The 25,795-nt window shown below is 41.1% G+C and overlaps 1 protein-coding gene across 1 annotated transcript in view; it reads left to right on the top strand.

Annotated features, from left to right (window-relative positions):
- pla2g4ab (phospholipase A2, group IVAb (cytosolic, calcium-dependent)) overlaps positions 1-19,243 on the top strand; it is a 21,197-nt gene extending 1,954 nt beyond the window's left edge. The window contains exons 2-19 of the mRNA XM_005733127.2: positions 417-530; positions 1,693-1,774; positions 1,953-2,101; positions 2,725-2,838; positions 3,660-3,697; positions 4,202-4,334; positions 7,803-7,939; positions 8,299-8,521; positions 8,792-8,906; positions 10,953-11,090; positions 11,322-11,411; positions 13,243-13,305; positions 14,452-14,582; positions 14,706-14,814; positions 15,214-15,398; positions 15,471-15,660; positions 16,194-16,351; positions 17,733-19,243. Coding sequence (XP_005733184.1) covers positions 507-530; positions 1,693-1,774; positions 1,953-2,101; positions 2,725-2,838; positions 3,660-3,697; positions 4,202-4,334; positions 7,803-7,939; positions 8,299-8,521; positions 8,792-8,906; positions 10,953-11,090; positions 11,322-11,411; positions 13,243-13,305; positions 14,452-14,582; positions 14,706-14,814; positions 15,214-15,398; positions 15,471-15,660; positions 16,194-16,351; positions 17,733-17,891 — 2,238 coding nt within the window. The 5' untranslated portion in view covers positions 417-506 and the 3' untranslated portion in view covers positions 17,892-19,243. The remainder of the gene's footprint in view (positions 1-416; positions 531-1,692; positions 1,775-1,952; positions 2,102-2,724; positions 2,839-3,659; positions 3,698-4,201; positions 4,335-7,802; positions 7,940-8,298; positions 8,522-8,791; positions 8,907-10,952; positions 11,091-11,321; positions 11,412-13,242; positions 13,306-14,451; positions 14,583-14,705; positions 14,815-15,213; positions 15,399-15,470; positions 15,661-16,193; positions 16,352-17,732) is intronic.
- Positions 19,244-25,795: the final 6,552 nt, after the last annotated feature.

Genomic DNA, 25,795 nt, shown 5'->3' with positions numbered 1-25,795 from the left:
CACACACACACACACACAATAGCAGCCCCTCTCGCTCAGATTTTGCGCTCGCTGGCAATGTGTTGCTCGCGCTCTCAACATTTCTGCCCGTGCGCGCTCAACTCTTTCTGTACACCGTTCTATTTGTGCCACAAAACCAGCCAATCACAGAATTGGATGCAAAAAAATCTGATTGGCTGTTTTGGTCTCCAATCAGCCCTGTTCTCCTCAAAATGTAACACTTGCACCTGCAAACTTTGGACGTGCGCTCAGAATAGTGGCACAAAAATAACGCCATATAATATGTCCATTTGCTGCATCTCTGGCTAAAAGTAAAGCTGTAATTATGCCAGTATTTTGTTGTCGTTTGCATCACAGTTTAAATATGATGTTCAAACTCTAACCCTTTGTTTGCACTTCTTTGTTTCATATTTCAGGCTCTCTGTGCTGCAGTTTGTGACAGATATGTTTCCTTGACCTAAAGTTCACATCTTGACGAAGGCTTTCCTGCGAGTTGCTCACCTCACATGACAATGGCTTCCAATATAATTGTGAGTGTCGACACAGTGCGTGTTTACATAACTGTAAATAAGAGTGAGGCCAAAACAAAAGTGGACAGATTCCTTTGGCATCAACTGTGACACAAATAATTCTGTGGAAGTTCTTAGTTCACTAGTATTAAAAAATTTCCCTCTTATCGCAAGCCACAGCCTTGGGTGTAAGTATAACAATGAGCGTGTCAACGTCAAGGCCATTTTCATTTCTATTTTGGTGGAAGACAAGTTTGAAAGGGTTGGTTTAAAGGAAAAATATGCATAATATTTGATCAGTGTGACGTCTGAGTTTTTATCACGTAATTCCAGGTAAATTTCATTTATTTAGCACCATAATCATAAAATAATTAAGCTCACAGTGTTGTAGAGGAAAAACTGAACAAGCAGCCCTTTCAACAAGAAGGGGTGAGAGGGGAGCTATTTTAAAGCCGCAAAAAAGTCTCACAGCACTTCCTGTTTTAGAGATTTGCAAATGTCGTTGAAAACTATTCGTCTTTTTGGGTTTTTAAAAATAATTTTAAAGTGTGTAAAAGGCTGCCAGAAACAGGAAATCTTAAATAGTCACAATATCAAACTGCACTGCAACACACAGAAATTCAAAACAAAATCTATTCTGTGAGATTGGAGATATCTGATATCTAGAAATGACAAAGAACACTGTTGGGACCTTCAAGTAGTCGTATTGAACAGAATCCAATACTTTAACTTTCTTTAACAGTGCGCGACCAAACTTTCAGGGATACGACAATGTAGCAAAAGGGAAACTGAGGTGAAAGGGTTGCTGTAAAATATATAAAGGGTTTACAGTACGGGCCCATTAAATGCTCATCAGTATTTATTAGAGTCACAGTATTTGGGAAAGGGCTACAAATTTAGCAGTACTGTCAAAAATAAGGAGAAAGCTGTCGGAGCACAGTGTGAACACAGCTGGGAAGTGCATCCTTAACTGGAGAGTTCTAAAAAATCCAGATGTTCTCAATGATGCTCTCACTTGGGGCACGCCAGACTTCACTGAACCAGTGTACGTCATGCTGCAGTGCAGCCAACTGTTTGGTTTTTTCTTTTGGTTTTTTTCTTTTTTCTTTTTCGGCTTGGTTGTTTTGTTTTTTTTCTCATGAAGCAATGAAGTGAGACTGAACTCTGAATGTTCAAATTGCAGGTGGAGCAGCAGTTTTCTCACAAATTCACAGTGACTGTAGTTCGAGCTCAGAACGTCACCAAGGGAGCGCTGGGCGACCTGCGTAAGTGCTCATATCATTTTTGCCTTACAGTAACATATTACCATGCTTTCCTTCATATTGTTGGAATCTAATCCATGTACATTTACAGCAAAAGAAATACAAAAGCACTTGGTGATGGTTATTTTGAGGTTGGTTTTCGGCTGTGTAGTAACCCTGTGGAACTTGTTTGTGCGCCCAGTGGACACTCCAGACCCGTATGTGGAGATTTTCATCCCGACGGCTCCTGAAAGCAGAAGGAGGACCAAGCACATAGACAACGACATCAATCCAAAATGGAACGAGACCTTTCATTTCATATTAGACCCCAACCAGCACAACGTTCTGGAGGTTAGACCTGCATTTACTGTAACAGAGCGCAGCACAGGATGACAAGAAGTGATGTCATGGAGCGCAATCCCACATAAACACAGCCTAACACTTGTAGCTCGCCATGAGGTGATATGTTAATGTTATCCTAAAATCTAGCCTTTGACTGACTCAAGTGTTAGTTTGGGGTAAGCTACTCAAGCTGCCTACATATTTACATCCATGACTAATGGAAAATCATGTCATGAGGTGACTTTTAAAGTCGACTGCTAAGGTCGGTGACTTTATGCGGTCTGCCACATCAAGGCTGAGTTTCCATAGTTTCTAAATGTTTCTACTTTCTAATAACACCGTTTACAGTTGGCACAATTTGGTCCGACGCTGTTACAGCACTACGCTCGAAGTCGGTGAGGTCCTTCCATGTTTGTGAAGGCAATCGGCATATAACGTCTAAGTCATATGAAGCGCCTTGAGGCGACTTATGTTGTGATTTGGCGCTATATAAATAAAATTGAATTGAATTGAATTGAATTGAATTGAATCATAATCAGTTTAACTAATCGACAAAACTAGCCAGTTGGAAGTCGTGAACACCGGCCACAATTTCTATTTGAGTATAAACTGCTGTTGTTTATGCCCAACAGTTAACATTAATGGATGCCAACTACGTGATGGATGAGACGCTTGGGACAGCATCCTTTGAAATCTCCAAACTCAACGTGGGCCAGACAAAGACGGAGGTGTTCCTCATTGGCAAAGTAAGAAAGTTAATTTGTCCGACTTTCATTATTTATCGTCATTATGTTATAAGCAATCATGTAAGAGGTTCGTCTAAAAAAAAAACAACCCCAATCTGAATTAGGGGCATCTTCTTGTGCGCCTCTAGATCTTTTTCAGCACGGCTGCTATGTCTACATTACTTTATAGAAGTCTTGTTCTGACCACATGGAAGTGGATGAAGTGGCAAGTAGAGCAAAAAACATAGTTTGGCTCAATTTTCTGCTCCTCATGCCTCAGAAGTTTGCGTTAAAAGCTTTCATTGTTACACTAATCTAATTTAATTGTGCGCATAGCTAAAGACAAGTGTCTTCTGTGCACCTCGAAAAAGTTTGATGCAGGACTTCACGTTCACTTACGGGTCAACTTTGAACTCTATGTTCTTCACATGAATATAGACATAGCTAAATATCCATAGAGTAATTTACAAGCAGCGTGAGTGTTGGAAGTGGTCCAGAGATCCACAGAAAGACTGCCTTGAAGAGCATATCAGCCCTTTAACTGAAAAAAAGCTGCTGGAAGAAGATAAGGACCTAATATTTTAATTTGATATTTTGTTAATGTCCTAAAAGAAGTGTCAGTGTATGGCCACAGAGGCAGATTTCGCATTAAACGAGTATGGAGGCTACAAAGTATCAGCAAAGTAACCTTGTAAGGTTTTTTTGTTACAAATCACAATAGAAAAGTACAATATGTATTTCCAAGAGACTTTAAAGGGATCAGTTGTGTTTCTGTGTTTATTTCTTGCCCTCAACCACAATTAAATAATGTATAATAACCACATATTTAATTATTTTGACAGGCAACCAAAGTGCACTTAGAGATGTCACTGGAGATCTGGTATGTAATACCTTCAAAATCAAATAGTTTTATTTTGTTTCACAGCAACATTTACTGTTTAACCTAAACTCAAACTAAGCTCTTCAGAATTATTGCAGGTTTGAAACTGCAGAAACTCCCCTGAAGCATACCATAGGTTAAAACTAGAAAGTAGGTGCAGCACGATTCAGCAAATGTGAGCTGAGTCATTCTAACAATAAGATTAATGAGAATTTTGATCGCACAATTGTGGGAGGATTTCAAAGAAAAAATTGAATGTTTGAGAGGAAATTCAGTGAAAAAAGAGTGTGTAATGACTTCCTTGAGGCCATGACTATTTGTGGTTGTGTTCTCCATCAGATATCCCCCAAATCACATCACCATCAGTTTCAGCATTATCAGTAGTGTTATTAAGAGATCACAGCCTATATCGGCCTCTAAATACAAACTGTGAAACACGTGTTTCCGGTGCTGCTTCCCTGGGACTGCTTTTGTGATCTTCCCTCTTGTTGCTTTTATCTGCAGTACAAACCTGGACCTGCGGTTCAGCCACACCCTTTGTGACAAGGAGAAGCAATTTAGAGAAGCCCGTCGAGAAAAGGTGATGCTCGGCATCAAGAAGCTGCTACGCACTGAGGATCCTTGTCACCCAGAAGAGGTGTGGATCAAAGTCCTTTTAACACACATTTTACATGCAAACTTTGCTAAAAGTAAAACAGTGTCGGTGCTGAACTGTGGAATAACCTGATGTTTAGTCTTGATCATTTGTGTGCAAAAAAACCTTTTGGAATGAAGCGAAGCTGTTATATAGTTACTTTGATCATATTTTTCATTATGGCAGCGAATTGTTTGGAGCTTAATGATGCTTCAGAATCTGCACCCACCACAGTCTCAGTGTCAGTCTGAATGCTCTGGTTTACTTTCAGCACTGTGTACACGCTATACTGAGTCCCAAAAGGTGATTCTGTTCATCTGGACGTTTTCAGTGGGAGAAATGTTTGGTTACTCATCCAGGTGACGTCTTCAGTCTCAGCTGACTGCAGGTTTCCTCAACCTTATAAACAGTACATTTGCATAATGACTGAAACCACCCACTGAAGAAACAATGGGCTGGGAGGTCAATTTCTTGATCATTAATATGGAAATTGTCATCACCATTGATCAACAACCACTGATCAATGGCCTTGAGTACCATTCACAGAGAGTTGAGAAATGGCTGCAATCACAGCACTGTACAATGGTGAAATGTACCCTTAGGCCCCCCTCCTCGATTCAGATATGGTCTTTCCCTTTTCACCTAAATGGCCTCCTTGGTTTCCTCGATGTATAAATCATTCCTGGTACTTAACAGCGTACACTGCATTACTCTGTTTGTGTCAGGGGAACCAATCCTTGGGGTGGACCAATTTTTGGTGCAGTGTGATTTGCGGTTTAAAAGCCACAGAGACACAGTGTTTAGAAATGTGTCTCAACTGTTTCGATACTCCTGTCACATACAGGATCACAAGCGGTTTTTTGCTTCTGAGACACTCGGATGACAAAACGTTTCTCCCACTGAAAACGCTACGTCCAGATGAACAGAATCAACCTTTTGGGATTTACTTACCTGGATGATCGAGCTGCATAAAGACATTGCTATACTGAGTGTCTTATGGGGAGGGGCCAGCTCAAAACATAAATGGAAATTATTAACATTATAATGCCTCTAAGTCCGTTTTACTCTCATTGAAACTCAAAAAGTTCAGAGCCATCCAAGCTTTGACATCTTCGAGGCAGTTCAAAGGGATTTGGATGGAGCCTGGGCCATTTGGTGCTAAAGGCAAATAAATTTGGCAGTCGTCTGCGTAGCAGTGAAAGGATATTTCGTGTTTTCTAAAAATAGACCCCAAAGGGAGCAGGTATAATGGAGAAAGAAGAGGGCCAAGGATTGAGCCCTGGGGCACCCCACAATTTTGATAATCCCATTTGAATTGTAGCTTCAGTTTTCGGTTCTTATCTGACAGAAGTGGCACTCAGTGTGGTCTTCTGCTGTTGTACCCCATCTGCTTCAAGATTTCACGTGTTGTCTATACGCAGATGCTCTTCTGCGCATACTGGTTGTAACGACTGGTTATTGAGTTACTGTTGGCTTCCCATCAACTCAAAGCAATCCGACCAGTCATTTTGGCTCAGAGAACTGCCGTTCAAGGGATCTCTACAGTAGGGCTGTTCGATGTAACGATATATATCGGATGACGATATAAAAATGTCTATGTTTCATTTTATGCTATCGTTTGTTTCGTGGTGTCGCAAAATAAACTGTTTACGGCAATATTTGTTCATGGTTCTGATGATCACTGTAGTTATTATTAATTTCTTAAAGTTCTCTCTTTCTCTTATATTTAATATAACCACACTACAGACGAACAAGCGACTGTTTTTATGCGTTGTCGTTAGCAACAACGACGGTAAAACCATCGCGTGTCCGCTTGTGTATGTTCCACATAAACCTTTCACAATAAAGCTCAAGATCCTGTTGAGACTTTTCAAAATAAATGGAATCACGTGAAAGATGCAGATTATTTACGGATGAGAAGTAAAAAAGAGCCGCCAGGTGCTAAAAAACAGACCTTAGACGTTAGAACAGGCTTTTCCCCGCAGCACGCCGTGTAATAAACACTCACAAAGAAAACGGCGCCGTTACAACTTATGTCTAAAAATGTATCGTTTCATGCATCAGATAAAACACTGGACTCCAGCTACATGACGCGCAGCTGGAAACACTTCATGCAAGTCGAGCAGCCCGAGATTCACAGAACTTACAGAAAATGTTACATTTTTGTGATTTATATCGTTACCGTGACGATATAATTCTTATATCGGGATATGAGGTTTTGGTTATATCGCACAGCCCTACTCTACAGTGTTCTGCTGTAAGATGACATTTTCTCCCTGCAGCCGTCAGACTGTACAATCAAAACTGCTCCCAACAAACATAGATGTTTACATCAGTGCTGTAACAAGTTCTACTGTCATAACTTGCACATTACTTTTCTCAGTTCATATATACACTAACTTATTGGAAGTTACATGTCTACTTTTTAATGCACAGGTACAACGCACAATCTGCACATTTCCAGTTATTCTAAATATTCTTAACTATTTAAACATCTTTCAGTATCCTGCTCTGTTTGCACACTACAACCTGGGTTTGCCACTTATCTGTACTCTAATTTTAATAACTGTACAGTACTCTGCTTTGGTAACTATTGTCCATTATGTAAATATGTAAAAAATGTGTTTCTGTTCTGTGTCCTGTTCTGTTTATATGTGTGTGTTTTTTCTGCTGACACAACCAAATTTCCCCTTGTGGGACAGTTAAAGAATTATTCTATTCTATTCTATTCTATTTCCAATTGTATATTTTTGGCTGATAGGAATGATGGATGTGAAATCTGGACTCATTGTGCAATTGTTACCTCCCTTGAGGTCGGTTTCATTAGTACCAAATAGCACAAAGCGTGGTGAGTGTGCTGACTTTAGGGAGGGTATTCGTGCTTGGTGCTGACTTTCAGATCTGCTGGCTTTCTAAATTCATGACCGTGGTGCAGCTTTTGACACGCTGCATTCTCAAATTTAAAATAACACCTCAACAATTCTCACACCAGGAAGTAAAAGACAAGCCTCATACAGCTCCAGTACTCTGAGCTGCACTAGCTTTCCCAGTGGTGTGGTTTTGGCTCGATGCCTTAGGGCCACGTCTGTTCATGTTTCTAACATGTGACGGAAGCTCCAGAGGAATGAGATATCCAGTTCCATGCCTTCCACCGTGCCACAACAATTCCTCCACAGTGACTTTGTAATTCAGAAATGACCATGCAGACTGGAAAAAGAAGCAATGTTGCACAATTGCAGTTTTGAAAAGCTGCAAATCTACCAGTCAGAAAACGCTGCAAAGCCATGATGCAATCAGCAAGCTGCTGCCCATAGAGACGGCAAAAGGAAATTACTCAAGATGAAAGAATGAAGTTGAGACTCATAGCCGCTGTCATTTATTCTGTAACAAAGGTGTGAGTAAGCATGGCCCTGTCTCCTTCCTTTTATGACTGTTACTGTGTGTGTGTGTGTGTGTGTGTGCATTTTACAGGTGCCAGTGATAGCCATAGCCGGGTCAGGAGGCGGTTTCCGCGCCATGGTGGGGTTTTCGGGCGTTATGAAGGCCCTGTTTGAGTCCGGGGTCCTCGACTGTACCACATATATTGCTGGCCTCTCTGGATCCACCTGGTCTGTTTTTATTTCACCTCCTCTTTGTTTCCTTTGCACCCTGCCTCTGTCTGACCTATTTCTAAAGACACCTTTTCATTTTTACACATTTTTTGCCACTGCTACGTTTCTCTCTCGTTTTATTTCCTAATTCTTCCTCGGTGTTGCTCCTCCCTGCTCTGGCAAACTTTCCACCCTTCCCCTGCTGGTATGAAGTCTTCAAGCAGGCACCTCTGGCTTATTTCTGTCTCCACGACTTAGTGGATTTAACTTCCTTACAAGTAAAGTACCTGCATAAACCTCATAAAGAGGTATATTGTTAAAACATGTATTAACTGACATGGCATCTGTGTTAACTTCCTCCCTCTTTACTCCTGCAGGTACATGTCAACTCTCTACTCCAACCCTGACTTTCCAAATAAGGGCCCGAAGGACATCAACAGTGAGTTGATGAAGAGAGTTAGCAGTAACCCACTTAGGCTGTTGATGCCCCAGCACATCACCCACTATATCCAGGCCCTGTGGACCAAAAAGGCCTCAGGACAGCCGGTTACTTTTGCAGATATCTTTGGTATGCTCATAGGAGAGACACTTATACCCTCGGTAAGAACCTCGTATGTGCTCTTTGTTTTAATGCTGACAACACTCCATATTCCCCTGTCTGATTTTTTTTTACCAGTAAGTTAGTCAGTTCCTTCCCTTTAAATCCATCTGCCACTTCTTCTCTTTTCTTCGAACTGCCATCCGAGTTTATCGTTCTTCTTTTAGTGTCACATAACTGTGCAGTCATATTGAGATAGAAATCTGAATCTTATGACTGACGTGTAAAACTTGGTGTTCAGATGATTAACACTGAGTGTTCTCTCCTACAAGAGAATGGGCATCAAGCTAAGCGACATCCAGGAGAAAATAAGCCAAGCCCAGTGTCCGCTTCCTCTTTTCACATGTCTGCATGTCAAACCGGATGTTTCTGAGCTCATGTTTGCAGGTAAATATGTCTCTTCTTTTTTTTTAAGAGCACCTGCAGGTGTCATATGTTACATTATGTATCCTAAATCCTTCAAAACAATATTTTGCATATCCATATATCATGAGTACATGATACGATGACTGAAGCCACATGCAAAATAAGTGAGCGGTACATTTCCATATAATCCCTGTCTGCTACCATAAAGAACATGTGGCAAGATGTGGTTGGCTGTCATCTAATGAAAGCCCTGTGGTCAGTGACGTGGGAGTTTGTACAGTACAAAATGTTGTACAGTACTTCCTAAATTCTAATATAGCTCCCACGCAATCTTGGACTCATCTCTGAATATACACTCTCTACTAGTATTACAGAAAACTTCCTGAAACACTGAAATTCTTCTAAATAAAACTGTGAAAATAAATATTCTGATCATGTTTCGCTTTCAAGTTTAGACTTTTCTGATGCTTAGCAAGAACAAACTCTTCCTATCCGCGTTCACCGAATTCCATCACGCCGTCAAACTGTTTATCGAGGAAATGTTTGTGCTTCTCTTCACAAATCTAAATTGTCGTGGGCGGCTGAGTTTTGGATTACAAACTGCCTTTCAGCTATTTTAACAATAAATACATTCAGTCCACACAGGCAGGAAACAATGACATACACAGACAGCCTTCTTCACGGCATCTCAGTGTGAGTGTGTAGGAAACCAACTACATCCACGTCGTTTGTTACAGCAGGTTTTTAAAAAAAATGAATATATTGTTCAGTGGCACTTTGATACGCATAAGGGCAAGGCCAAACCTGCTGCCAGTCTAGATTTACGTGTTTTCCATCATCAGTCGTTTATCAGATCTTTAAAAGTAAGATTGAAAGTAAGATAAAACTTGTTTTTCTCTTTTATCTGCTCATCTAAAATCTCCAATGACAATTTCAGTAGAAAATTCCTGGCTGCCAACTGAAGCGAGATGTGAAATAAGCTGCGATTGTTGAGGTTTCCGAGGTCTGAGTAGTGTCACTGTGAGAGTATGCGTCCATTTGTATGTCTGTGTTCCTTTCAGCGGCTATTTATGGGCGAATACGTGTCTGTAAAAGCAGTTACCAATATGTCATAACGACATGTTACATCAGGTTGGTGTATAAACACGCCACGAAGAGTCTCTCCTCTCCCGAGTCTGTTTCAAAGCGGGGTTTGTGGGCCCCGGGGCACAAAATTAGTTTTGGTTTTGGCTCCAAAAAGCAATAGGAAAACAACACCCATCCAGTAAATGCAGATAGAAGCATCCTGTTGATGAGCGAGTTCAGAGCAGAATGCCCAGACAGGTTCAAGCTCAGAGAAAGATTATTGTAATACCGAGAATCACTCCACAGACATTCTCAAGAAACTCTTGGAGTATTCATCCGTGCACATCCCTTTACGGCCAGAACGTACCCATGTTCAGGCATCTTTGAGTAGAAAAGGAGAACGGTGGCATCATTTCTGTAAAACCTTGGAAATCATCTCTTGCAGTCTCACCAACATGGACCAGATTCTGACAGGAATGTTCCAATATAATGTGAAGTCAGTGATATAATAAACTGAGAGTGTTTTGACAGGAAAGGGAAGTTGTGCCTACTGTTGATGACCAGTAGCTTAAAATGAGAACTGTGTGTTAATCTTTGACGACGTCTTTTTGTGAGAGAGATGGTGTGTGGGCGAGCGTGCGACTTTGACATGTGCAGACGTGCAAAGCGAACATGTTTTTTTCCTGTTGACGTTGGGAAGTGTTATCCCTGAGCGGTGACTTAAAGATGGCCATCTCTTAAAGGGCAGCAAACTGTGTAAACTGTGTCAAATTCCCATCGGATGTGTTGGCAGCGTGACGCAGGGACAGTATTAATTGTTTGGCAGCTGGTTTTGTTAATTGTAAGCAAGGCATTGTCAAGTATATGTAAGGTTTATTTCCATGCATGACATTTTTATCCAACAATGTAGCCTGTGTCAGAGTGCACAATGCAATTATGCAATGCAGTATTACTATTGTGTGTTCCTTATTGTGACCATAACACTGGGATTTCAACCTGCAGACTGGGTGGAGTTTAGCCCGTATGAAATTGGGATGGCAAAGTATGGCACCTTCATGACCCCTGACCTATTTGGAAGCAAGTTCTTCATGGGAACTGTTGTGAAGAAGTACGAGGAAAACCCTCTTCATTTTCTGATGGGTGAGAAACATGTTTTCATCTGCAGTCATACAAAAAAGAAAGGTTTTCCACAGGACTTACAAGCTTCCCTTATTGCTTCCCGAGGAAATAAAAGGGTCAACGAATGTGGGCACATCTATAAAAGCAGACATTTCAGAGGTTTTCTGATCTGAAGCGTTCAGGAGCAACAGGTACAAGTAGATACAATAGATACAAGATTCAAACCTGACATGTTTTTTATGTTTTTTTTAGGTGTATGGGGAAGTGCCTTCTCAATTCTGTTCAACAGAGTGCTAGGGGTCAAGGACAGAGCTGGTGGCAGCACCATGGAGGAGGAGTTAGGTAATATTTTTCATTCTGTTTGTTTGGACTGAACAATACAAGTGCTAAATAACCCAGAAAGTGACCCGATAATTTTGCCGCAAGGCAGATTCATCTGCCGATCCCAGGGCGTCAAATAAATGGGTTTAGTCAGCAGACAGAATTTTAATTGTAGATGTGCACATTCCAAGCACTTATTTTAAATCAAGTATTATAAAAGAAGTAAAAATTGGAGTACTTGAGAAACGATAAGAATCGAAATGTTATTTCTTATTTTAAAAGCATAAGCTTCCATGTAGAAATGAAATACAGATCGTCCACACAGTATATGTGACAGTACCGTATTTTTCGGACCAGAAGGCGCATTAATCAAAACAAAACAGTCAGATAAGTCAAACTTTACTCAGCTCATTCTTCTTGCTTCCTCCACTTCCGTACCATTGATTCATTAATGTTGAATTCTCTGCAGCTGCTCTATTCTCATGTTGTTGCACTATATTAATGACTAACCTCGTATTGTGGATGGATTATCTCAGTTGTTCTCCTGACTGATGTTTGGTCCGTTTACAGCATCCTGCCATGCGATTGCATTTGTCCCTAACCATCAGGAACCCTCATGTTAACTTTTATCGAGTGGAAAAAAGTTAGCGTTCAACCTCCAGCTTCACTGTGTTTATGCTATGCTAACATAGCTGTGTCACTAGCGATCACGTAGCACATCATTATATAGCAGCTAGCCAAACTTCAGTAACCCTACAAACGTCACTGCTGTTTAGTTTTCTGTTTTCATTAATGTTGGAAGTGATAGCAGAGCTGTACGCTTGAATTTTCTCAGAAACCTCTCAGTCAGAACATGCAATATCATGTTTAGGTGGAAGCTAGCGAGCTAACTTCCTGCTAACTTCTAACTCTGTTAAATGTAATAAATTCTGTTTTCATGGATGCCTGGATGTTAAACTTAATTATTACACCTGGTAAAGCAGCAACGCTGATCATTTTATTAAAGATGAAAGAATTTAGACAGTTTTTAACTCTCAGTGATGCCGCAGTGTTCGATTGACTTTGGGACCTGAAGCAGAGTTTAGGACCCAGATTCCTCCGCGAGGCTCCTGACTACGGCAGCCGTAATGCTCCGACAATCCGTCAAGTGGTGCAGCTTCGTAGCGGATTATAAGCACTGTCGATTTTTGAGAAAATTAAAGGATTTTAAGTGAGCCTAAAAGTGAGGAAAACACGCTACTTATTTTATACAGATTTACTGAACGTAATCTGAAATTGGTGCTTTTAGTCATGGTTAGCTGGCTACTTTGCATTAGTTTATGTTTTCATTTTTTAGATAATCTCTTTGTTTTGGTATGAGCATCTGCTGCTGAAATAACTTCCACAGCGCAGTCTCCCACTGACACAGGCGTTCAGTCATGTCTGAGAGCCTATTGTCACAGTCATGTGTCACACTTGAATTTGTTTTGTTTAGAATTATTTTCTCACACCTAGCAGGTATTCCCAACCTCATTTTTTTCTCACTATTTATCATGGGATTCTTTGAGTGTTTATGTAATGTTAACGCAACAGCGGAAAGGCATCAGGTTCTTTTGCCTGGTGAGATGACTCGATTTTCTTGAATGCACATGTTAGGGTGACCTTTTACATTGAGACGCACTCTCACAATGTGTTGGTTGTGCAAAAGCGCCTCCACCTTACTAAAGAATGCATTAGTAACAGGTGCTCGCTTGTGTCAGGTCTTTCTTTGTTTGACTTAAGTTCTGTAAAGTTGCATGATTAAACAAAAGTTTAGATGCAGTTTTGCCGTGTATATGAATCAAATTAACAAATGTTGCCTCGTGTCCTACAGAGCAGATCAAACCACAGCACATCGTTGGAGAAGACACCCTGGACGACGACGAGCCACGCAAAGGTGAACTCGGCGTTCCTTTTGATGGAGAAAAAATTAGGTTCAGCACACTGGTTGACACATTGAAATGTTTGAGCAAAAGTTGAACCCCTTGAGACGTTGTGAAAGTTTGTGGTAATCGTGCAAATTTCGTCGGTGTTTCGCAACTGCATGGGAGCAGCTGCCGAGGTCAGATCGCGATAAAGTGCTGATCGGCGTGCTTTCACTTCTGCCGCTATCCAACTGCCAGAGTTTGCATTGTTTGTATTTATTTTGTTTTTATTCAGGGTCTGACTTTGATGATTGAAGCCAAACATTTATGTAAATATTCACGTAATTGCCTTTTCTTCCTTCTTGAAGAAGTGTTTGCACTACGCCCTGAGTGAATTTTTAGAAACAGCTATATATAGACAAAGAGGAAGAGGCGGAGAGAGAATGGGTGGGTGGATTATAAGGGTACAAACAAAACCAACAACAGTGTTTGTTTCAAGTGACACTGAAGATGAAATAAAACTAGATAAGAAAGATGTTGTGATAGTTTTTTTTTAAATTGCCTACAAGCATCTTAAGTGTCCATATTCCTTTACATATTTCAGCTTATTGAATATTTGCTGCTCTGACACATTGACGTATTTTTCTACTGGGTTTCATTTTCTTTTGACTGGTGGAAAGAATGCTTGTCATGCTGTCAGTCTTGGGTTTAACAATACAAAAGTGCAAAACAAAAGAAAAACAGGTCTGAAATCTTTCCCGCTGCCCCTCTCTGAGCACGTCAGAACCAAGCTCAGGGAGGAGCTTCTGTAAAATGGAGTTCTTCCTTCCCACTGTCGCCAAGCGGACAGTGCTGATTGTTGGTGTTCTCTCTAAAATTGTAGTGTCTTTACATTACAGTGAAAAGCACCTTGATTGGCACTGCATCAATAAATTTCAATTGATGTCGTGCGTACAAGAACATTTAAAACAATTCCAGATTTGGAATGAATCAATACCCATAAAAAAAATTTTTTTGTACTTTTTGTGCAACATGTTAACACAGTTTTAGCACATTTATGCAACAATGCAAAATCATGTATTTTGTTGAAATGTATCTGTTTTTAATTACCTTTGTGGACATGATGCATTAGATTAACCACCTTTGCATATTCCACCTGGGGTTACTTTGGTTTTTAGGTGGGACAGAAAACCAGGAGGCAGATGAGGAGTTTCATCGCACCGCTCAGGCCAGCTGGGTTCAGCGTATGTTCACGTCAGTCTTGGGCGACTCTGCTTTGTTCAACACAAGGGAGGGTCGTGCTGGAAAGGTACACGAATATATTCAATACATTATGCATACACGTATGCGTGAGTCGAGTCTTCCTGCGTTAGTATTTACAACAGCCTTGCATCGCTCGCTGTCCTAATCCCTCCTTGTCATCATTTTCCAGGTGCATAACTTCATGTTGGGCCTGAACCTGAACACCAACATGCCATTCTCTCCATTACTTGAGATAACACACGCTATGACACCTGAAGAGGAGGTGGATGCTGTCACAGGCAAGAATAATACATTGATCACAGTTTAATAAATGTGTATGTTAATGCAGTGAGGGCTGTAATCAAACATAACCTTAGTATACTTTCTCTGCTGACTCAACTTCACCCAATCTCCATCACAACTTTTGGAAAACTATTTTGGAAAACTGCACAAATATCTTTGGTTGCTGAAAATATCACACATCTCTGTCTATAGAAATAAATTTAATGAAAGCTTCACAGTTCACAGCTGAGGGAAGTCGTGGCTTAAATGGTCACTTTAAGTTGTTTAATTCAAATAATATTTGTATTTGTAAATGTATGAAAGCAAATATGCGGTCCTACTTCCAGTAAAGGACAAGTACCAAACGAAACAATTTGCTCGGTGAGTCAGGAAGAATAAAATTTATCATTGCTCAGATCCCGATGAGTTCGATCGAATCTACGAGCCTCTGGATGTGAAGAGCAAGAAGATCCACATAGTAGACAGCGGCCTGACCTACAACCTTCCCTACCCCCTCATCCTGCGCTCGCAGCGCGGCGTCGACCTCATCATCTCCTTTGACTTTTCAGCTCGACCAAGTGACTCAAGCCCTCCGTTCAAGGTAAAACGGGACTTTTTGTGGCCATAAATGATTCATGTAAACAGCAAGTCTAACAGGATTTGCATCTCACAGGAGCTTCTCCTCGCTGAGAAATGGGCTAGAATGAACAAGCTGCCATTCCCCAAGATCGACCCCAAAGTCTTTGACCGTGAAGGTCTGAAGGAATGCTACGTCTTCAAACCAAAGAGCGGTGAAAAGAACTGCCCGACGGTCATCCACTTTGTCCTCGTCAACATCAACTTCAGGAAATTCAAAGCGCCTGGTAAGTATGACTGTATGTGGAGGGGTAAAATTTCACTGTTGTGGCACATGAGGCATCTCTTCGTCAAAGCTGGACTGGGGGAAATTGACCATATTCAGTCAGCAGCCAGATGTTAGGCACCTCCTCTGAGTGACCCCAATAGAAACCATCTTCCCATCCTCCCTTTGAGTATGTGTGTGCTTACAGTAAACTACGAATTCCGTCTTTTTTATGACCCAAGTGAAATATGGTTCCTGGGGGAGTCAGGTGCTAGAAGGAAATCTCTCGCCTCAGTAGGCGGACCATATGTATAAACAGGTCATATATCAGAAGCCATGCAAACAAACACTATCACCTCATCTCCACTGCACGTCCTTTACATTAAATAGGTCATCCATTCAGATAAACAGAGTCTGTTTATGGTTTTGCACTCAAACGGAGAAGAATCGCAGTATACCATAACTATTACATCCGGTATCAGTTCAGCAATGAACAGTATTACATACATGGTTGAACTGAAAAGTGCCCCAACTCTTGTTGTTGTTAAATATCAGGCGTTCCCAGGGAGACTGAGAAGGAGAAGGAGCTGGCCGATTTTGACATTTTTGACGACACCGAGACACCGTACTCCACCTTCAACTTCCAATACTCCAACGACGCTTTCATCCAGCTTCATGACCTGATGGAGTTCAACACTCTCAACAACCTGGAGGTCAGTTTAGCGCTGCTGCAAAACTGGTGTAGCACAGTGTTACCTGTTGAGCCTATCACTGTGGATGTTTTCATAAGGCTTACAGGCATCGGTAGATTAAGTGATTCATGAACAGGTTTGTTATTGGCCAACTGCTGTTCCTTCATTTCCTCAGCTGTTCATTCTTAGTGTTGTCAGAGGGGAAATTTTGGATTGAGTCTACTCACATTTTGATTGTGCAACATTAGAAATTTCATTGCAGTCAAAACTGGATGGTACAGGCCTAAACTAATTCTCTAAAGGTGTGTCATTTATGTGACGTCAGGCTGACTTTCACTTGCTAACTTCTGAGTAACTATGTTGAGTAAGGGTTCAGCCTCTTTGATTTCACTGGGTGGTCAGGTGATGCAGACAGACTTACGCTGCCACTCAAGATATTTTCCGATGCTAGGCTCCAGCATTTTGAGCCCAGTAAGCCAGCAGCGCTAATATTTGGAAACGTACTGATAAAACCTCTGACATTCATGGTTAATATAAAACAAATCTGCCCACCGACACTGATTCATATGAAAGTGCAAGACAGAAATTTCCTGGACTTACTCATTTTTACATCGTTAAAGTGTCACCAGCTGAGCTCTGGGGATGTGTAGTGAGAACCTCATACAGGTTTACACAGTTGGGGGGATGAAATGATTAGTGAACATAATTCGGTAATAAACCTAAGCCTATGTAATCCACTAACTTTGGATCATTTATTAATTGACAAATATTAACTAATTACTAAATGATGATGTTTCCCAAATAATTGGGTTAAATACTAACTCTACACTTGTCAGGGGCGTATCCAGAAGGTGGGCATGGGGTGGCACCAGCCCCCCAAAATATGATTCCCCCACCGCTATAGAACTTTGCTGAATTTTAATGTACTTTTACATCTTTCAAGTATTTACGTGTCATGCTGCTTTTACTCTACTATATTTTGTACTCCTTACTGGCTCATCAGACATTACTCCCTCTGCTATTTGGGTTTTATTCTTTTTATGTGGCTCACATATCTTCATGTTGTACCTTCCATGTCACTTGGTTGCAGTGTGGCGCTGACGTTAAATGTTTTACGAGATCTTACTCGACCATTTAAATAATGACCCTTTAATTCAAAGTGCTGCTGTGTTGAAGAGCAGCTTTTTTTCTGAATGACTCAACGTGTATTAGATTTCAGGACAGTATGGTAGCCATACAAATATATGGAAATCTACCTTCCAGCATGATGTTATTCAAAATTCATCCAACATTATATTTATCTGAACTTTTTAACCTTTTTTAAATATCGCTCTTTGAATTTAATGTAGCAGCATTTGTTCCATATGAGATTACAATATGGACTTTGTCCCCCTCCCTGCAGGTTATTAAAGAAGCCATCAAGGACTGCATCGCGTCTCGTAAGGACAATCCCTCGAGCGTCTCTCGTCCTTTCAACCTCAGTGAGATCCCAAAAAAGAAGATTCTCAAACGAGATCATCAAGGAAAGCCTGTGAATCACCTTGGGAATAATAGCCAGTAGCTTCGGTCTAAGACTTCAGGGCTTTTGGGGGATTATGTTTTCACCTTAGAACGAAGCATTTTCTTTTTGGAAAATGCTCTCATGCTGATCTTTTCTTTGTGTAATGGAGATGCTTTTGATTTGCTCTGGGTTTGATATGATTTCTGATAAAGGGCTACTGCAAGGAAGCTGGATGTTACATGATATGATATTATTTCATTCATATACAGCTTTCACCTGGGCTTACGTGCACTATAGTGACTGCTGGCCACAAACAGCTGATAGGTGCTTTCCCTGCAGGCTGTGAGAGACAGACTAGAAAATGAACCAAACAGTGCAATGTGAGTGAATTGGTTCCATATCCACTGAGCAACCCAAACTACAATTTTGTTTATTGTGCCTGTTTTAAACTCACATGCTCATTCACTTCACTTCACTTACATTTTCTTGCAACATTCCCAAATGTCGGTGAGGAGACTGCATTTGGATCTCAGAGCCGTGTGTGGACGTTTCTAAACACTGAGCTGTGTGAACGGACACATTGCAGGAAGCCGTTCCTGCACTGCGTCTTTTTGTGAGCTGAGCTCTTTCCACACTGAACGTGTGACAACAGAGCATGCAAATCACCTCTTTTTTTTTATTACCGGATGGCTTGTCTAAACATGCAGGCTTGTTTGAAAACATGGATGGGGATATTATCGGTAACCATTGGTTTTGTTTGATGGCAACTTCTAAACACTCCAAGTGCACCCCCCTCTGGATACCTCAAACATCCCAGTGATGTTTACCCACCTACAGCGTAGGAGCACTCCCTGCTCCCCTCTAGGGAGTGGCTCATATTAAAGCCATTTTGGAAAAACAAAACTGGATGCCATGGAAACGGCCCTGCTCCTTCTCTCATCCGGTTCTGTGTCCTGACTCCATGGTTTCAGGGTGCTTTTTCTTTTTAAACACAGTGTTTGTCCCCCCGCCTCCCAACAAACCCAGCTTGCTGCCGGATCTTTTCAACAGTGAGGTGCAGCTTAGGTCAAAGTGAGGGCGCGATCACGAGACCTGCCCACAGCTGAAAGGTGTTCCCTAGTGGCAGCACCCAGTGGAATTTTACACACTACACCTTCACCTGCAGCAGTGGAGGCCTGAAATCAGACACACTACACCTACACCTGCAGGGGCCCAGAGGCTGCACGCGGAGCAGGGAATTTTACACCGGACACTTCCGGCCCTCACGCTCTTACGTTTCAGCCGAGGTTGTTGGAAAGAAACCGAGAAAACAAAACAGTCGTTTGCAGTTTTGCTGCAAGATGAAACCACGAAACTTTTGCAACATGCTTTTTTTTATTTTTAGCTGATTTCTATCAGGTGTTTTTTTTCCTGTTTGTTTGTGTAGTTGCATTTTTTAAATAGCTGTAAGCATTTCCTCATTTCTGTTGTTCTTTTAGAAAAAATGGTTTTGGATAGCAGCAGTTTTTTACTTTCTCTTGTTGAATCAGATGAGAAGATTGACAGCATTATATTTATGTACTGTAAAGGCTTATAAGTGAATAATTAGCAGTCAGGTACAACACAGCACAAAGACAGAAAATGGGCTAAAAAGTTACTTAACTGTTGAGCTTTTAGTAATTGCTGGATGGCTTTTCTTGCCTCAGCACAGAGTCCATTGACCTGGCAGTGCGTCACATCAAGGCTAAATCTGGTTCTGGTGATCCCTACTGTAGGAGAAACTATTGCAAAGTGTGTGTCTGTCTGTGGACACTTTGTCATTGTGTTACCTTCACAGCTATGATTTAGTCCCAACACTTGAATGAAAATGAAGGCCAACTTCTAAAAGTGGGTTTGGTCTAACTCATTTACATCATGTCATTTATTCAGTAGTCCAGAAATAACTACTGAACTGCTGAGCCAGGGGACTGTGGATACTACCACCATCATTGTTGTGTCTCTACGAACTCCTGGGAGACATTTCTGGCTGCTAAATGTTCTCTGCGTGTGTTAAAAAGCCTGTTCCTCTTGGCGCTTATCACTCTGCTGTTCCTGTTTTTAATGGGTGCTTATCTCTTGTTATTGTTGCTAAAAAGAGCTACTTGGTAAGAGCAGAGATGATTGCAAAGTGAGCTGTGAGAGTGAGCCACAAGATAAGAGTTGTTTGTTCGAAAGCCTTACATAAAACTTGTTTAGAGGTTTGGGGTTTTTTTGCAGATTAATGTCAAATTAATTTAAGCGAAGCTAACCTGCTGCTGGCTATAACCATAGGGTGAATGCGGTGTCATTGTATCAGGGCTACTTTTAAGAAAGTGAGTGATTGTGTTTCCCCATAAATGTTAAAATAGCATCGACTATCTTATGAAGACATTCTGTCGAGTTCTGCCATTAACCTTTTCATATTTTACATATTGTTTTACTTTAACTTTGATTATTTCTACTATATATTCGGCCACCTATGACCATGTTTACATGTTACAAGATCCTAAATGGTCAGCTGTAGTGTATAAAACATTTCTGTGATTAATAACTAATAACTGTATTATGACTGGCAAAACATAACATACATAATGTTTATGTGCATTGTTAAATGAGATTAATAAAAGAGAATTTATCTCATGTGTAATCTTTTCTGTTTAAATAGTTGAGACTCTTTCCTCATCCCCCTCCTGAGAAAACACAGCAGCTGAGGTCAAAGTTCAAGGTTCGGGTTCAACCATGACCTGCTTTAGTTTGGCTTGTATTTAAAAAGAACTGCGTCAGAGTATTAATGTGTGTGGATGTCGGAGTGTGTAAAAGTCTTGAGTCACCTCTCATTTCTTTATTTGTTGCCAGGAAAATTGAAAATGGGTTCAGCAGTTTATTAAATTGAAATACAGTATTTGATATGACCGCCTTATTCTTCAACACAGACGGAATTCTCTGAGGTAGATGACTTGTCATTTCTTTGAGTAGTCTTCAGGAATATTTGAAGGATGTTCAGAGCTCTTCTTTGGATGTTGGCTGTCTTTTTTCCTCTGTCAACATGATCCCACACAGCTTCATTAACTTCGGCTTCGGATACAACGTGTTCTCACCCCCAAAGCATCGATATATTACGCTTCTGGGCACCCAACACGTCACTAGATTACGAGATTGAAAAAATGAGGAAACATGACAACCGTTTGAAATGAATCTATACATGTACATTCATTTTCCTTAAATCGCTTGGAAAACACTATGTAACGTCATTAAAGTGCTGGTTGAGGTTAGGGTTAGGGCTGGAATACATGGCTGGAATCTGTGTTACCGCGGGAGCATCATTCTACTGGATTTTATCCATAACCCGGCGCGTAGCATAAGAATGGGGACGGTCACCTTTTGTGTTCCTCAGGAACGCCTCAGGACTTGACAAATCGTCATTATATTACGCCTCGGGAATGAGAACGGGCTGCGCTCCTCTGAAAGTGGTCATATACAAAGAGTGTAATGAAAATGTGTAGCTATTATACCACCATATTGATTTCAAGGAATTTACAAAATTTTGCCTTCGGGTATGTAAATACCTGAAAAATCAGCTTGTATTGACTGGCATCAAATCCTAACGAAACAGACCATTTTCAGCAGTATGGAGCATTTTAACTGTGACATGTTAAACAAACCAAAAGGAATGCATTTGTATTATTTTCCATATAAAGAAGTAACTGGAGGGTGTGCTTCAACTATTGGGCGATTGTACCATGCCAGTTCATTGTCCATCCACTAGCCAGACTTTGGATGTAGGACCAACATTGTGGATTTTGTCCTGGTCGTGGAACAGTGGACCTGCTCTTTGTCCTCTAAAGGATATTTGATAGTGTGTGTGGGGTCGCCCATCCAGTCGGTTCTTCAACCTCATGATCGATGCAATTATGCGCAGGACCTTCAACGGCCGCCGCCGTGGAATCGAGTTCGCCGATGACCAATCTTCAACTGACTTGATGTTCACGCATTACAAGGTTACAGACATCCTATGCGACGTTGTCCAATATGCTCAACCATATGGCCTCAAGATCAGTGCTGAGAAGACAGAAGTCCTTACTACTGGTGGATCACCAACCACCGTGTATCTTGAAGGCATGTAAATCTAACAATTCAAATACCTTGGCTCTCTGGTGCAGTGGATTCAACAGCTGTCAATCGGTGTCAGCATTCGCCTACCTCCATTGGTGCATCTGGAAGAAGACAAACGTCACCCTCATCATCAAAATCCGCCTGTCCCACACACTAGTATTGCCCATTCTTCTCTATGGATCTTTGACCCGGGTCATCCTCAAACATGACCTCAACAAGCTCGAGGTCTTCCAAATGCACTGTTTGCATCAGATTTTCCCAGTGTCCCTTCGTGACCATCTTGGCAACAGCGCGAAACGTGGTCAGTGTAATCAGCAGGCCTCGATGGAAGAGCTTATCCAGAAGCGACGACTGCAATGGTTTGGCTGAGTGTAAAAGTGAAGCTGTTGATTTATCGTCAATCTGCATTCCTATCTTCACCTGTGGTCAAGAGCTCTGATTAGTGAGTTTCCTGCAAAAGAGTGACTGGGCTGTCCATTAGAGATTGGGAGAGCTTGGTCATTAGAGACGGATTCCTAGTAGAACCGCTGCAATTGGCATGAGCAGTTACTGATGTCAAATGCTGATTGGGATGCATCCTGAGAGGTTACATGTCTCAGCTGGCTTGGGAACAACTTGGTTTCTCCTTCAGACAAGCTGCAAGAGGTTTTTGGGGTGAGGGAAGTCTGGTCTCCTCTGCTCAGACTGCTGCCCCACAACCCGAACTCACATAAGTGACAGAAAACAAATGGATGGATAAAGATCAGTTAGTGCTCACACACCCTTTGAAAAACTGGAGCCAGCGTTCTAACTTCTGAGAACAGATAATACAATCTGTGTTATTTCTACAAGCCCAAATCAGATAGCATTGTCTTGATTTGGGCTTGGAGATTACACATCTGAAGTACAAAAAAGGCTCGTGAATTTTAAAAACTGCAGATGCTTACGTAGTCTCTTACATCACAGAAAACAATGTCCCTCTTTTTAAATCAGTTTTTTGTAATAATTTATCTGTAAGAACCATTTTTGACTCATTGGTAAGTACTGTAGTTTATAAAATGCAATGACATCTCTACATCTCTGCTTTGTTAATAGTTACCTGACAGCATGTGAGATTAATCATTTTCGGTGGAGGTAAATAGACCAGTGGCCAGTCCCAGACTTCCTTGATTGCTCACGACTTCCTTTTACTAAAGAAATCGTCTATGTGAAAGAATTACCTAATGCAATGGGAATATTTGGTTCCAGGAAGAGGGGAATACACACCGATGCAGCGATTTCCTTTAAATCTCAGTTTTTCAGTCAGAGAGGACTGTTTTGATTTGAAAATGTGATTTGAGGACCCGTACCAAATATCGAATGATGTTAACCAATAAATGTCAAAGTAGTGATGTTACAAAACGTGACAAAACGATTCCCTTTGACCTGCATGATAAAGAAAACCACACAGAGCCTCTAAAACTTGGAGACCTGCTCCAACAAAGCCCCCGCTAAATTATTACATTCCCCAATTAAATCATCATCCAAAAGCAATATTCCCCTTGTGTGAGAGTACTAATTAAGTGCTTAGGATAGTTTGCTATTCTGTTAGTCCTTTCCTCTGGCACGGAAGCACCTGGCCAGATTCCCAACAGATTTGCCCAGAGTCTAAAAGCTCTGTATCGGCATCTTTTCAGAGAACGTTTCAAGTTTCACCTCTTCCTTAGAGCCAGCACAGCACAAAAGGGACTCCATGTGGAACTTTTTCACAGGTTTGTTAATTGGCAGATGAACAGAAATGCCCTCTGTGAGGCTGTATCCTCACCCTCGCCTCTGTCAGTGCGCCCCAGGGCGGCTGTGGCTGCAATGTAGCTGCCATCACCAGTGTGTGAATGTGTGGATGGCTGCATGTAGTGTAAAGCGCTATACAAGTACAGGCCATTTACCCTCTGTGTGCTGAGTCATTCACATAGCAACATAGCATGGACAGGTTGGGGCACTGCAGAAAGCCTGCAATGAGGCCACTTGTGACCAATGCACGCCAGATTGTGTGTATGTGTGCAGCAATAAGAGGGAGTGGGAGAATCACAGGGAAAGAGAAGGTAAAGAAAACGTCTCTGTATGTTTTTCATGGACGAATGTGTGAGTGAGGAGCCTCTCAGAGGCAGGGTTCAATGTTTTGCAATTGTTTGACCTTTTCCTTTTTTTGGTGCAGTCATCGCTTTTTTTTAATACTCCCACTGTGTAGGTTGGCATGTAAGGAAAAAGGCAGTGATATACTTTATCTTTTTTTCTTTTGTTTTTACTCTTGGGGCAGTCTAGACAGGCCAGATAAGGAAATAAAAAGATCCCACTTCTAAAGGGAAAAAAGGCATTGATGAAACATAGGTGTGTCCTAGTTACTTGCTTTCCCAGAAAAGATCTGCGTGTTATGAACTACGTTCTTTTGGTTCGCAGTGAAGATGCCTGCCCATTATCCCTGGAAACATCACGGGACGATAAGCCAAAATTTAATATGAGCTCATGTGGTTTTCAAAAGGCAACAAAGCCACACTCCCCCACCCCCAAGGCGTCATGCAGTTTGAAAACTAGATACTTCAGTTTGGGTTTATTTCTAACTGTTTCTGTGATGCAAACAGAGACGAGTGTGGGGATTAGTAACATGGGAAATTTGGTCTTACTTCCTATACTGAAAAAATGCACATTCATATGACGTATGAAAGCCCCCATGGATCGCAGGCCTGGTTACAAATCCATTCAGACTCCATTCTTCTGACTCATCGCACACAGTACTGGGCTCACCAGACTCCCACATTTCCGCGTTGTAGCAGAATATTCAGAATAAACCTGTGCAATCATAAAGGTGAATGACACAGGTATCTGAATTCTGCAGCAATCCAGAATTTTCATGTATGGATTCACTGATTCAAATGTATCACATTAGCATAAAGATGTAACATCGTGTTTTTAAGGTTTTTAGTTCATTTATGCATATCTTCAAACATTACATTCACGCTTGATGCTACTGTTAATGCTCTTTTTCTTAAATGGAACATACAAATAGCAATACTGTGATTATGATTACCTGCAGCTGAAGCCCATTTGCTTAAAGGTTTGATATGTTGTGTATCCAGACAAACTTTATTTGCCTTCCTGTCAACTCACTTAAATGACCATTCTGACGCTCAGTTCAAACTTCAGGTACATGCCAGCTGTCTTCATACCCAAATGCCCTGAGTTGCTGCCATGTGACTGACTGATTAGATATTTGTGATAACCATTGAACAGGTGTACCTAAAAAGCGGCCTTTTAGGTACACCTGTTTTTGTTCACTTTGTTTTGCTTACATGCTACTTTTTTGAACGTTCAACTTCTTTCTTTCTTTCTTCATCATCATTTTTTTTCAGATATGAGATAAGATTAAAAAAGAGAGAGAATAATAAAAATAAACAAAATAAAATCAGGGCTGTAAACACTGGTAAACTGTGGAGAAGTTTATAGGGGAGACTGGGGACAGCTGCAACGAGGGACGGTTACAACTGTCCCCGGGGTTGTGAACTACAATTCTTTTATTCAAAAAAAGAGAGCACCTGATATCAGATGTATTTATCTTTGGCTGTCAGACAAATGTGTGTGTTTCATCTATCAAAATGAGTTTGGTTTAGTCCAAACTGTCTGGGAATAACCTACAAGTCCAAACGTAGAATTTTAATGATGATAGTGATGACTTTGCAGCTTACTGACTTAGAAATTATTCACAAAGCAGGAGCTCCAGCAACACTTGAGGGAAGATGAACAACTTTAATAATAGACCAACGCGTTTCGGCTTGTGGCCTTCATCAGGGTCATAGTAAAACATTTTAAAATTGCTTAAATACAAGACAGGAAACAGAAAA

The sequence above is a fragment of the Pundamilia nyererei genome, unplaced genomic scaffold, assembly GCF_000239375.1.
Source record: "Pundamilia nyererei isolate P.nyererei 1_Seehausen unplaced genomic scaffold, PunNye1.0 scaffold00050, whole genome shotgun sequence".
In the NCBI taxonomy this organism is placed as follows: Eukaryota; Metazoa; Chordata; class Actinopteri; order Cichliformes; family Cichlidae; genus Pundamilia; species Pundamilia nyererei.
This window is presented reverse-complemented; position numbering and strand designations above follow the sequence as displayed.